The following is a 14,723-nucleotide window of genomic DNA, read 5'->3' on the forward strand; positions in this document are numbered from 1 at the left end:
TCTTGCAGTAAACAGTTGTACAGAAAATACTTTGGAAATACTGACTTGTCATGAAGATTAAATGGATAATATTTGTAAAGCACGTAGATAGTAAGAGCTCAATAAATGTAATATCTTTGTCACTATTATTGTTATCATAATCATCATTATAGTAATTAATGAGCCCCACCATGGTACAGATTACCTGGGCCAGAAAAGGTATGTCTAATACATTTGCAGAAATAGGGGGTCTTCCAACTTTGCAGACAGAGGTTTTTGTCTGCCAGATTAGGTTGAATTTGTCCAGTGTTGGTAGAAGCTTCAACAGACAATGTACTATATAATAATTATATTGGATGTATCTATCTATATAAAATAGAGTCCTCAGAGTCACCAAAGTGTTCTTTGATGACCAGGATTTTTCTGGTACATCCCAGGCTGGAAATCCACAGGTAGAGACCCTGTTGTTACACTGTCTTTTCTGATTGGTTTAAACATGTTCATGAGACCTTGTGTTTAACATAGGTATCTTCCCATATATGACAGTTTTGCCTCTTTCCCTCTCCACTTAGCTAAGAAACAATAACAACTACAACACTTAGCAGAGGTAAGGTGAACCGCTATTGAATGTCTGACTTATATACTGGACTGTCTTCCTTTTGGTCCTGATTCAGTTTGCTGACAATCTGGAAATGATTTGCCTTTACCCTTGTATATCTCCTGTCAAGGTGCACACAGTTTGCTTAGATATACAGCCCTTTTAAAATCATCTTTAAACTTTTATCCATTCTCTGCTCCTTTTGGTAGAATTAGTCATATCTTAAGAGTTGAATTCTAGGATGGTGGTGGATCCTATTGCTTTCTACCAGAAGTCTTCAGGGACTATGTGGGTTGCTTCCCCAGGAACCAACCTTTTAGAGAGAGATACATTTTTAGCGGGAGATGTATTAACCCAAAAGGAAATTTCCTCACACATAAAAAATGTTTTTATGCACCAAACCTGCTGGTACTGAAGAGTAGGATGTGGGATAAATGTACAAGAAACTTTGTCTGTATCTAGCCTGGAGGCCAACATTATAGATTTTATTTGCTATATAGGATTATTGAGTAGGATTAGCTTCTCTTTCTCACTACCTTGCTTAGATGGATATTACGAAACAGGCAGAAATTAATAATTTTGTCACTATTTTAACCCTTGGTATAGCTGTTCTAGAGCTTTCTTGCATTTATGTTTGGACTAACAATGCCAGGAGGCTGAGAGGATTGAGATGGACTGGGAGCTATCACACTCCATTGATTCCCAAGGACCGTTTCAATCCTTCCCTCATGGTCCTTAAACGAGGGACATCTCTCATTATGAATGGGATGATGATAATTAAAATGGATACACTCTGTCTCTACTGTCCTAGTATCTGGTTTGCCAAGAATGCTGGATAGAGAAAAACAAACGTGGTGACCTTCCTAAATAAAAAGAGGCCATTGGATTTTTATCAAAGTCAAGCTGTGTTTATGAAAAGCTTATTGCTAAGTAAAAACTCAGATTTCATATGACCTTGTGGAAAGATCTGAATTTGATTGTTCCGTAAAGAGGCCAGGGTCTGTGGTAGTTACACAGGTATGTACTTAGAGAGCAAGGTCATGGCATCTCAGATGACACCTGACAACTTGGTGATCCCGAGCCACCTCTGTCTATGTTTTAGTAATTCCCCCTTATATAGCACACATGATTTTTTAAACAAGCTAAATAAAGCAGCTGAGGAAGATTTCATGGTTGAAGAACCACCCAAGAGCCACTCTGAATGACAAGCTCTAATCCGTGCCAGTTTGTTTATTATCTCTATAGGTTTTCTGGCTGGACTCAAGAGTGTTCTAACTCATTTTATGACGTAAAAACTCTTTCGTCCATCCAAGTTAGAAACCTATTACTTCATTAGACATATTATTTAAAACATATGCTGGGGCTTCCCTGGTGGCGCAGTGGTTGAGAATCTGGCTGCCAATGCAGGGGACACAGGTTCAAGCCCTGGTCTGGGAAGATCCCACATGCCATGGAGCGACTGGGCCCGTGAGCCACAACTACTGAGCCTGTGTGTCTGGAGCCTGTGCTCCGCAACAAGAGAGGCTACGACAGTGAGAGGAGGCCCGTGCATGGCGATGAGTGGCTCCCGCTTGCCGCAACTAGAGAAAGCCCTCGCACAGAAACAAAGACCCAACACAGCCAAAAATATAAATAAATAATTAATTTTAAAAAAAAAACAAAAAAAAAAAACATATGCTGGTTTCCTTCTTGAGAGATTAAAAGTTTGGGCTTCACAGGCCTATGTTCTATACAAGAAGTAGGTTATCGTTAGGCATTTAATTATTCTACTGTTGTCCCACATTTATATTCTTTATCATATTTTGCAGAACTCTGAGTATAATGACTTGATGCTTCTCCTGTCTTAGGAAATATAAGTATAAGCATTCATTTATACTTCTTTCTTATGGGTTTATTGTTATAAACTAGAACTGGATTTAATAATGGCTACCCTTGGTGTCTTAGTGCCAAAAAGGACTGTTGATCAATTATACTAAAACCCAAATCATCATTTTTGGTAAACCCTTTTCCACATATAGCTGACTTTGTTGACAATCCTACATTACAAGGTGCTTATTCAAGTTACCTTGCTATCTGAATATGTTCAGTTTAATTTGGAAGATACATTTAGTTATATTATGTTCAGTTTAATTTAGAAGATACATTTAGTTATATTTTCCAGGCTAAACTTAATACTGCCATATGCTAGAGCAATGCTGTCCAATAGAAATATAATGTGAAACTCAAATGCAAGCCACAGATGTAACTTTAAATTTTCTAGTAGCCACATTAAAAATTTTTAAATACAGGTGAAATTAATAATATATTGTATTTAACCCAATATGTCAAAAATATTATCATTTCAACATGTTATCAATACAATAACAAATAAGGAGATACCTTAATTCATTTTCCATACTAAATCTTGAAGAGATTTAGTCTCTCCAAGGTGAAGTGTCTCACTGTCCCAATACAAAGAAAGTTTTATTTCCATTGAGCTATGGGTTTGGCTTTATGTTGAGGACATGGTGAGTCATGGAAGTGATCTTGTTGCCCTGGTGTATTGGTTGGAAGCTAGAAAACTACAATGAAATTTGATGTTATTTAGCTGTTGTGCACATTGCTTCTTTAAATAAAGATTACATTTCTTGGCTTCCTTTGCATCTAGGTGTGGTCACATGATTTAATTATTGGTCAATGAGATATAAATAAATGTTTCCAGCAGCAGCATCAATGAAGTCTCCTTAAAAGAGAGGAGACAGGCCCTTTTCTCCTCCATTCTTTCACCTTGCCTGAAATGAAGATGTGGTGGCTGGAGCACTGGCTGCCATTGTGTACTATGAGGATAAGGGTCCCATCTTAGGGATACTAGAGGTGTGAGCCAGCAGAAACTTTCTTTCTGGAGTCATCATATAAGTCTTGGTCTGCCTACCTCTAGATTTCTTTTGTGTGAGAGTAAGGTCAAAGTTGTATCTTGTTAAACCTACTCTTTTTTTTGCCTCCCCTGAGGGAGGTATTTCCTGTTACTGAACCTAATCTTAGCAGACAGATCAGGAATATAAATTTTCTTTGAATGTGATTTTATGATGAATAGCAGGACTTAAAGTAAAGGGAGTGAAGAGATAGAATAAATACTTTTTAGCCAACTTTTCAGTGAAACATCTATTCTACAAACACAAGAAATAATACCATTTGGGAAGGGACCCAAAAAAATGTAATGACTTTGGAATAGAAAGAATTTTCATACTCCTTTAAATTAATTCAGCTTTACCACGTCTGAAAATGAATTTCTTTGAGACAGCTACTAATCTATCTTCTACTTACAAAAGATTTGTCTTTGAAATGTGTCTTTACAATGAGAATTGAAATATAATGACAATAATGGCTACCATTTATTATTATAATTTAATGTCTACTATGGGAGAAGCACTATGCTAGGTGTTTCAGATATATTATCTCATTTAACCCTTACAACTACCCTACAAAGTAAGAATTACTTCCCCATTTTACAGGAGAGGCTCGAAGAAACCAATTAACTTACTCAAGGTCACACAGCAACTCTTAGAAGCAGAGCTGGGATTTGAGTTCATTTCTGTCTGAATTTTTCTATGCTGAATCTCTGATGATTTCCATAACATTGTTTTTTTTTTCCAACACTGGCTCAGATCACTTTCATCAACCTACTTCTCCCCTAAATCATAACATTCTGATAGTCAAGGAAGAGACAGATGCTGGGATCCTGCCCTGTATATATGCTCATTGCCAATTTTCCAGAGATTCAGTGGCAGTGCTGACTAAGGAAAGGTAACAAGGTAACTAAGGAATTTGAACAAGGCTCTCTGAATGGTATATTGGACAAAAGGTCTAAACCAGAAATCCCGAGACTTGTCTCTCATATTAACTATATGTCTAATTAGCTACTTGACCTTACACAAAATCATTCAACCTACCTGGGCCTCAGTTTTCTTTTATAACAGGAAGGGCAAACCTAGGTGATCTCTAAGATCTAATCTAGTGTCAATATTCCATGATTATGCCAAAAGTCTGTCAAAGGAGAAATAAACAAAGATGGTTGGAAATGAAAGCAGGCAGTAGTATTTAGAATGCTTTACCTCTCACTGCTTGACATGCAGAATTCAATTTTAAAAATGAATGGACCTAGCAGAGAACTGTGGGAAGCTCTCTTTGATTGTTGAAATTGTTTACTCTTGACTCTACCGTTAACTTTGACTGCTATGGCTTCAGAAATATCTTTTGAACAATACTTCTCAGAACATTCTTCCAATGCATACTAACTGAACCATTTTGCTAGCTGGAATAAACTCTTCTAGGTTTGTTGGACACTAATGTGTTCACACACACCATAGTAGAAAAAATTCTTGATTTAATTAGAACTTAAATATTTTTTCTCCACTTAAAGTGAAAAACGTTAATTATTAAAAATAAATTGAAATGCAAATTTATCTGAAAAACACATTTTGCAGGTATATAAATTGAGATCCATAGTGGCTGATTAGCTTAAGATTATATGGAGAGTCAGAGGTATGCCAGTACACCAGAGGCATCTGCTGATCTGGGTGACCTAGAGTTCTGGTGAGAGTCCAGAGTGGGAAACAGATTGTTAGCTGAACCTTGGGCCTGCACAGGATCAGGGATCCATATTAAAACCAATCTAGATGAAAACGTGCCTTGCAGAAACAGACTAGAAGGAAATAATCTGTCTCAGGCTTGGGTCTGAGGATGTTAAATAACAAGCCTCCTCTGATACTTCATGGTGACTAGCCAAGTTTCATGTGGGTTTGGGGCCTGAATTTGTACCATCTGTATGGTCCGAAAAACTGTAACCTGAGATTTTTAATTTAAACTTTAAATTAGGGCTTCTCTGGTGGCGCAGTGGTTGAGAGTCCGCCTGCCGATGCAGGGGACACGGGTTCGCGCCCTGGTCTGGGAAGATCCCATATGCCGTGGAGCGGCTGGGCCCGTGAGCCATGGCCACTGAGCCTGCGCATCCGGAGCCTGTGCTCCGCAACTGGAGAGGCCACAACAGTGAGAGGCCCGCGTACCGCAAAAAAAAACAAAAACAAACAAACAAACAAAAAAACTTTAAATTAGTACAAATAGTTACCATGTTGTACACCTGAAACTAATATAATATTGTAAGTCAACTATACTACAGTAAAAAAATAAAGTTTGCCCTGATCTGTAGTGCAGACAGGTTCTGACAGAAACAAACGTAAATCTTCCCCAGACTCAGAATTTAAACATATTTGAACCAACAATTAAAAAATAAAAGAAACAAAAAAGCAAGCCATCATATACAAGAGTTGACAGAAACAAGAAACCACAGACCCAGACCCACAAAGCCTTAACATGATCTATTTTCAAATATAGCATATAAAATAACTATGTTTAGTATGTTTAAAGAAAAGAGAGTAAACAAAAACAGAATTAAGGAGCAAGAAATTGCCAAAAATTAATGAGGCATATTTGAAAAAAAACTAAATTAAAATTTTAGAAATTAAAAGAAATCACTGAAATTTAAAATCTAATGGAAGGGTTAACCATCATAATAAACACAGATGAAGAGATATTTAGTGAGCCAGAAGACAAATTTGAAGAAGTCACCTATAAAACAACAGAGAAACAAAGAAATGTAAAATCGGAAAAAGAATAAAAGACATAGAGACCAGAGTGGGACAGTCTAATGGAACTTCTGAAAGGAGGTAACAGAGAAAGTGGGAAAATCAAGATTCGATGAGATGATGACTGAACATTTTCTATGATTTATGAAAGACATGGGTTCTTTTCTTTTTTAACATCTTTATTGGAGTATAATTGCTTTACACTGTTGTGTTAGTTTCTGCGGTATAACAAAGTGAATCAGCTATACATATATCCCCATATCCCCTCCCTCTCGCATCTCCCTCCCACCCTCCTTATCCCACCCCTCTAGGTGGTCACAAGGACCGAGCTGATCTCCCTGTGCTATGTGGCTGCTTCCCACTAGCTATCTATTTTACATTTGGTAGTGTATATAAGACATGGGTTCTTATATTCAAGAAGCTCTGCAAGTCACAAGCAGGATAAAAACAAAATTAATCCACACTGATCCTTAGGATAGGACACTGGGCTGTGAATTCTATTGCCAACCTCAACTCTGAAGCATACACAATAAAGTAACTTTTTCCCTGTGTCTCACAGCAAATTAGTTCCTTCAGTTATAAAATGAGGAAACTTATTACCAACCCTGCTTAGACCTTATGGATGTTACGAGAGTAATAGAAACCTGTTTGCTAGGTTATTGTGAATGTGGAAGTACAAGTACAAGTCAAGTTCTTTATAGCAGAGGCAAGTACCCATTCAGAATTTCTATGAGCTCCACCTTATTAAGTTTCCAGGTAAAAATGTATTGTCCTTACTCTTTAATGAAGGACTAATCTCTGTCCTTCCTATGCCTCTTCTTCTTTCCAATGACTCAGAAGAATACATGTAGAGCAAATCTCTGGAACAGTCCTGGAGGTATATTGTATCATTAAAGCTCAATATACAATCCACATTCTAATAATGACCCCGGCTTATGGCCATAATAATGAAATGAAGAAAATGGATATGTAAGTATTTGGAGAAAAAATTAAAACCAACAGATAAACGCAGGAAGTTTTAATTACAGGAAGGAAAGTATCCTTCAGTTTATTTGGGGGAGATGTATGGGGTGCTCTTCAATATCTCTAATCATTTGATTTTGCACAGGACTGGGACAACTTATTCTGATCCTTGCCCATGTCCTGGCCACCGACTGTGCACACTTGATTTCTGGCTTCCTTCGAGCTCTCTCAGCCATCTCCACTAGAGAAGCAGGCGACAGGTCAGACTGTGGAGGTGGGCACCCAGGTGGCCATTTGCCCTGCAGGATCTCACCTACAGGGCCAAATACACCTTCTAGATACACCCTTTTCTGGGTCTGTTTTCATTTCATGTAGATAAATGTGAATTGAGAAAAATGCCAAATAGAAAATGAATTGGAATTCAGAATAAGACTTTGGGTAAATGAGAGGAATGCATTTAATAGTGAAGCACAGAATTTTCCTGTTTTCTTTTGATGCCCCTATTGGTCTGTCCCAACGCGTTCCTTATTATTAACTGTACTTTAACCATGTAAGTAAGCATGCATCTTCACACTCATGCTTACTTAATTACATTTTCATGCTTCACAGTTGCCACCTTATTTTAATATATGTCCCTGGTTTGAAAAACAATTTTAAAGCTTTAATGTCCTGGAACAGTCAGCAGAGTTAGCTCAGATTTACAGAGAGGAAGCTGCAAATGTACCTCCTTTTTCAAACTTGTCAAATTGTCAAAAGTTTCGCTGGATTTTTGCATTGCAGCCTGCTAATGACGTCAGAACAGGCATGGTTTTTATTGTCTCAGAACAGAATGTAAAAGACGTGTTTTGAAAACATTTGATATTTGATGCGCTTTGAATCACCACACTGTGTATATAATCTTATGGCTATTAAATGAACTCTCTTTTATAAAAATAAGGGATTTTTGAATCTGAGAATATTTTGGGGTTCAATTTCTATTTTCACTTGAGACAAAAAAAACTTAGGGGGTGTCAAACCATCTCTGAGTAGGATGTGTTGCTAGGAAATCATGATAATAGTATGATTTTTTTTCCATTTCATATCTACCTCTCAAAAATATTTATGTGGATTCCATCTTACACACTTAATTTGAATTGAAATTCTATTAAGGATGCTCTTGGGTTATATTTCTAGTGTCACCAATGAACTTCATTTACTGATTCAGTAAATCTACAGTTAATGTTTTGACCTCACTGTAGTGTTGATGGTGTAGCCACTATGTTTCAAGCAGGGGTTTGTTTTATTAAATCAATCAAATCAGAGTCAACTTAAGGTTTACCCTTTATTTTTTTACTGAGTAGAAAAAGAATTACTTTAAAATAAATTTGATCAGAGGTTGTCATACTTTGAATGCAAGTTAAAAATAATTAAGCCTACATACGAATTAGTCATAAGCCTTTTGTCCCTGTACGCTAAAAAGTACTTCCCATCATGTTTTGGTGACTAGTTGTCTATATTTGAGCTTTTCTTTAAGTCCAGGGAATTTGTAGCATTATAATATATTAACATTGTTTACTAATTAATAGAAACTTTTCTTCTGAGAACTCAGCTACTGTGCCTAAGAAATTCAAGTGTGTTCCCCGAACTGAAGAGGGAAAAGTACCTGCAATCCTAGGTTCCTAATCTGGGTACATTGATTATCTCTTTTCTACTGAGATACTTAATGGTAGTTACTTTATATATGAGTGGATTTTTCTCTTCAGTGGCGTGATGAATGACTATATCGTTGTGCCCGCAGCATGTACATTAGATTTTGAACAAAGCTTCTTTATCAAATGGCAGGTACAACCCTGCTGTTACTGTAATATCTGTAGGAAAAATACAGCGTACGCACTAATCATTTCAAATGGCCTAATCAATACCTGGAAATTGCAGGAAAGTGATGCATTGTATATGATAGGTATGTAGAATCAGATGAAAATCTTTTGATTATTGGCACTTTCAATAAAGGGGAAAACAAATAATGTTTTAAAAGCATATGATACTTGTGTAATCAAGGAAAGTTTTCCTAGCAATAATAATTATGAGTCTTTTACAACTTCCTTCTCTAATTATCCGTTTTATTAGTAGATGCATATCACCATCCATTAGGCAACACTTAAAAACATAACGAGACATTGTTATATATACACATGTATATGTGTGTGTGTGCATATATATCTCTACAAATAGAGGTAGATTCTCAAACAGCATGGTCTATATATCAAAGTATGTTTGTCCTTATAATGAAAACAAAACTATTTACAATTAATATTTCCTCACCATAAACAATATGGAGTTAAGAGAGTTTATGGACTACATCCATGAACCATTCATAATCAGTGTCAACAGCTCAATAAACAGTATCAAGAATCATAGATCTCAGTGTTGAAAGGGGCCTCAAGGGTCATTTGGCTAATCTTCTACCATTTCAAAAATGAGGCAGCTGAAACTCAAAGAAGTTAAATTAGTTACTCAAAGTCACTGTGCTGTGAATAGACACACAGGTGCACACGCACACAAATACACACACGCAGTGTCATCTCTCTGATGGACAAGATGGCCACATGTCATAGGATAGCCTGAAAACAAATATCCTTATAACAAAGCCTCCTGGGATCTTCAGGAACTAACCCGGCTTGGAAGGGGTACATGATGATAGTACCTCAGATGATTTCTGTTATATAGCAAAAACAAAAAATATATAGCAAAAAAAAATATATATATACCTGAGGTTCAGAAATACTTCAGGGCGTAATGTTCCATCTCTCTAGCTGATTAATCCAGTTCTAAGATCCAGTATAATGAGAGGTAATCATGGTAGAAAGAGCAGAAGCTGTCCTCTCTTTGTGAATGCTTACCTTCTATGAGCTTTTGTGCTCCCCTTCAAAGACTATGTGACTAGGAGAAGCCAGATTTTATGAAAGACATGTAGTAGATGCATTTTACAATGCTGGTATTAGAAGCAAAGGCCAGTATCTTCAGTATAGGCTAAATGTATTACTGAGATTTCATGGCAAGGAGTTCTATTTTAAGGGAGTATGATTTGACCTGCGGTATATCCAAATCTAAACTATGTTATAACTAGCTTCTATTGTATTCCTCTTGAGGTATTTTTAAAGACTAATGAGTTAACCTTTGTGAAGTACCATGAGACCTTCAGGTTAAAGAATCCTGTATCAAGTATCAATTCACTGCCACTAACAATACTCAACGTACCTAGAAAACAGACTGAAAATAATCAGTAAACCATTCACTGCAGTCCCCTTGGTATCAGAGCAGCACAGTTAACATGCTAACAGCTAAGCGTCATGCGCTTAGAGGAAGAAAATGATCAATGGCAAAGAGCATATCCACCACCTTTGAAGTGACATGATCCATTATAAGAATCAGATGTTAAATTGCATCCTGTACTGAGCATACTCAATTAAAAGTCTGCACAGTGAGATCATCTCGATGGTTAAGTATGCTCTGTGGGAACAACCTTTATGGAGCTTAAAAATCACAGAAGGACTATTTATACCATGACACCGGAGATCTGGAAGGCATTTCCTCCCCCTATTTTTCAAGTTGGTAGTTTTATTAGGAAGCCTTTTTCCTGAAAGGCTGCAAAGTTTTGGATCATACTTATTCACTCTTTTGTTTCTTTGAGCAAGAGATGCTTCCCGTGTTTTTTCTACTGGGTCTAGAATGGATGAACGTGGCTTTAGTATGCATTCTAATTTAGTCTACGTTTAGTCCACATTGTATCTGGACAAGAATGTGTCATTCATGCACTTGATATTTGATGCCCTTCATCTTCTTGAACTTTCCCTTTTCAGTAAGCTAATCTATACACCTGAGTCCCTGGCTCCTTGTCTAACTCTTCCTTTGGTGGGGGTGAGGGTGGAGGCTAGAAGGAACGCTAGATGTAGAATGAAATCAACAGCCCTGGTTTCTACTTGCACGTTTGCAAATTAGCCAGGTCTATGGCCTTGGACAAGTCATTGAACCTCGCTGGTCCTCAGTTTCCTCATGTTTCAAAAACTTGTACACTTCTTGTTCATCGTTTACTGTCTATCTCTCCCAGCCAGACTGCAAGCTCCACTAGTGCAGGAATCTTTGTATTCCTCACTGATATATCCCAAGAGCTAGCACATGGCACACAGTAAGTGCTCAAGGAAAATTTGTTTAATAGAAAAAGTGTAGAGATATGTGGTTCAATGTTTCACAAATGTGGTAGCCTCTAGTTCACCTGTCTCAGCACCCTTAAGGATTCTAGTGCACTAAAGCCAGAGAGGCAAAGCAGTTTGCCCCTAGATGTGAGAGCTAGGGCACCATTCTAACCTCCTCATTTAATTGTCCATTGGCCAAACATTTATTGAGCCCCTATTATGTCCCTGTCATATATGTGGAATCTAAAATATGACACAAATGAACCTATCTACAAAACAGAAACAGACTCACGGACATATAGAACAGACTTGTGGTTGCCAAGGGGGGGTGAGGGAGGGATGGATTGGGAGTTTGGGATTAGCAGATGTAAACTATTATATGTAGAACGGATAAGTAACAAGGTCCTATCGTATAGCACATTCAATCTCCTGTAATAAACCGTAATGGAAAAGAATATGAAAAAGAATGTATATATATGTATAACTGAATCACTTTGCTGTACAGCAGTAATTAACACAACATTGTAATTCAACTATACTTCAATAAAATTAAAAAAAAATTAAAAAAAAGACTTTTCCAAAGTCTTCTTGGCTATAGGGTTTCTTCTCAAATAACCCATGCTCCCCTCTTTGTGCTCTGCAGTACATGGCCTTGGACACAGCCTAGCAATGATACCTCTTTATACATGGTGAATTAGGTGATACGCTCCCAGAGGACAGTATAGTACAATGGTTCAGTGCATGGAGTGTGAAGCCAGAATACCTCAGTCCAAATTCTGACTCTGATACTTGTTATAGGGGTGACTTTGGGCAAGTTATTTAATCTCTCTGTGCCTCAGTTTCCTCATGTGTGAAGTGGGCCTAATTACAGTACTTATCTCATAGGGTTGTTATGAAGATTAAGTGAACATAAGTCCAACAATTAGGAAAGTGCCTAATACACAATACTTGTTATGTAAGTGTATGCTCTAGGCCATGATACTATATCTGACACATGGAAGGATGGAAGGTATTTAATAACATTTAGTAAATAAATTAATAATCAGGTTAGAGCTATACTGTACAGTCCCCTAATATGCAGTTACTTCCTTTTTGTTAACTATCTTCTAATTGTTCAATGTGTGTTCTCCACTAGCTCCTTGTGTGCAAGGACCACGTCCATCTTGTTCATCACTATATCCCCAGCACCAAGCACCATGCCAAGCACATAGTAGGCACACTATATTTGCTAAGTGTATAAATGAGTGATTTTTAAGATTTGCATTTTAGTTATTATTACACTGTCTTTAGCATTTTAATCATTTTCTGAAATTGTAAAATGCAATCCTTTCTCCCATATTATTTCTATGTGAGGCACAAAATTTTGTACAGTGAAGTATTAGGTTAGAATTAATTCCCTTAACAGAGCGATTCTCCTGTTTCTTTATAGTACAGGATTGCAGATTTTTGGTTCAAAACTATTTCAGGTGCTCACAGAGCACCTGTCCTTCTTGCTTATCACGTGCCATTTTACATCCACAACAAAATTCATCAGCAGAGGCTTTGTAAGAGCTATTACTTATTAATTCTACTCACTTAATGAGCACATGGTCTGAGGATAAGAAAAAAATATATAAAGAACGATCCCTTATTTTTGGTTTAGGTGGAAAAACAAGTCACGTACTCAAATACCTACATCACAATGCCTTTTTTTTTTTTTTTTCCCCCGGTACGCGGGCCTGTCACTGCTGTGGCCTCTCCCATTGAGGAGCACAGACTCCGGACGCGCAGGCTCAGTGGCCATGGCTCACGGGCCCAGCCGCTCCGCGGCATGTGGGATCTTCCCAGACCGGGGCACGAACCCGTGTCCCCTGCATTGGCAGGCGGATTCTCAACCACTGCGCCACCAGGGAAGTCCCACAATGCCTTTTTGATTCTCTAGCAATGAGTGCGGTAGGATTTCAGAGGATCCTGTTGATGTGATCAGGAAAAGTTTTATAAAATGGCTAAAACGGTAGTTGGTCTGGGTGGATGAGTTGAATTTTCACAGGTGGAAAGGGACTAGCATTCCTGCTGAGGAAAGGGCATAAAGAAAAGTGGGGGTAAGGAGAGCATACAGATCACTTTAGTGCAAGGAGGGATTTATGCAGGAAGCAGAAGTAGAAGATAGGCTGGAGAGAGAGATATGGAATAGTTTGTACTGGGCTTTTGGTAACAGGCTAGGATATCTGAAGGTTTTCTATAGACAACAGAGAACTGTGGATGATGTTAGGGTAGAGAAGCAAAGTTGTGGGACTATTAATTGGGCAGGAACATGGCAATATAGAAATAGAGTAAAGTGCCTGGCTAAGTTGAGTTTTTACATGATGGGACACCCAGTGTAAATATTCTGCAGATGGCTGGAAAGGAAGGACTACTTAAATTTGGGGAAGACATAGATTTCAAATAATCTGTATAGAACTGATAACAAAAGACTTGAGAATGGATGAAATAACTACAGGAGAATACAGAACGAGGACAGAAGTTCAACTACAGAACTATGACAATGAAAAATACGATTAAAAGCCCAGCAGTATGTTGTATATGAAAATCCAGTAAAATACTAGCCTAGGGAATACCTGGAAGCCCTTTATAACCCACGAAGGCATACAGATCAGAGTTTAAGAGACACTACCTTAAGGTAAAGACCAGTAAGAACTTGGGAGTGAAGGAAGAACAAGAAGAAAACTCTGACATACCTGTTGAGCAGTCAGATCCTGTCCACTTGGGATCGCAGCTGCATGTTCCAGTGTCCAGGAGAAAAGTCCCGTGTCCTGAGCACTGCTCTTGACATATGGGAAGTGGCGTTTCACAGTTGATTCCTCCCCAACCAGTAGAACAGTGACATTCTCCTTTTACACAGATGCCATGGCCAGAACACATTGGGTCTAAGCAGTCCTCTGAAGGCCCCAAAAAGGAGGGAAAAGGTTGAAAGTAAACAGGTGTGGCCAGTTTACCTCAGGACAATGAAACTGAGGTACATTGATTTCCTAATATTATATAATTTATGCTGTTTTAATTAGGCAATAAAATGACTCATGTAAACGCTGTGTTCAAATCAGAATATTATTAGCACTTAAAAACATGGTAGGCTATCATAAAGGTTGCAACCTAAATTTAGAGGAAGGAAACCACACATATGTTATGTGAAATTATGAGCAGTGTATAGTACTCCCACGCAAATGGGTCGGTGGACCAGTGTGGGCCTTCAATAAGAATTCCTTGGCTTTGTAAGAAAGATCAAGAATTTTTAGTAAGTCATTCCTTGTCTTTTCTGAAATTGGAATCATAGTTCCCAGAAATGGCTTTTATTTGATGTGTCTAGAGGAGTTTTTATATATATTTAAGTTTGGATTATTTAAGGTATTAGGT

The 14,723-nt window shown here is 37.7% G+C and overlaps 1 protein-coding gene across 1 annotated transcript in view; it reads right to left on the reverse strand.

Annotated features, from left to right (window-relative positions):
* Positions 1-14,723, reverse strand: part of TENM1 (teneurin transmembrane protein 1) — a 608,552-nt gene that overhangs the window by 240,224 nt on the left and 353,605 nt on the right. The window contains exon 12 of the mRNA XM_032620244.1: positions 14,051-14,251. Within this exon, the coding sequence (XP_032476135.1) occupies positions 14,051-14,251 (201 nt within the window). The remainder of the gene's footprint in view (positions 1-14,050; positions 14,252-14,723) is intronic.

Source organism: Phocoena sinus, chromosome X (genome assembly GCF_008692025.1).
Source record: "Phocoena sinus isolate mPhoSin1 chromosome X, mPhoSin1.pri, whole genome shotgun sequence".
In the NCBI taxonomy this organism is placed as follows: domain Eukaryota; kingdom Metazoa; phylum Chordata; class Mammalia; order Artiodactyla; family Phocoenidae; genus Phocoena; species Phocoena sinus.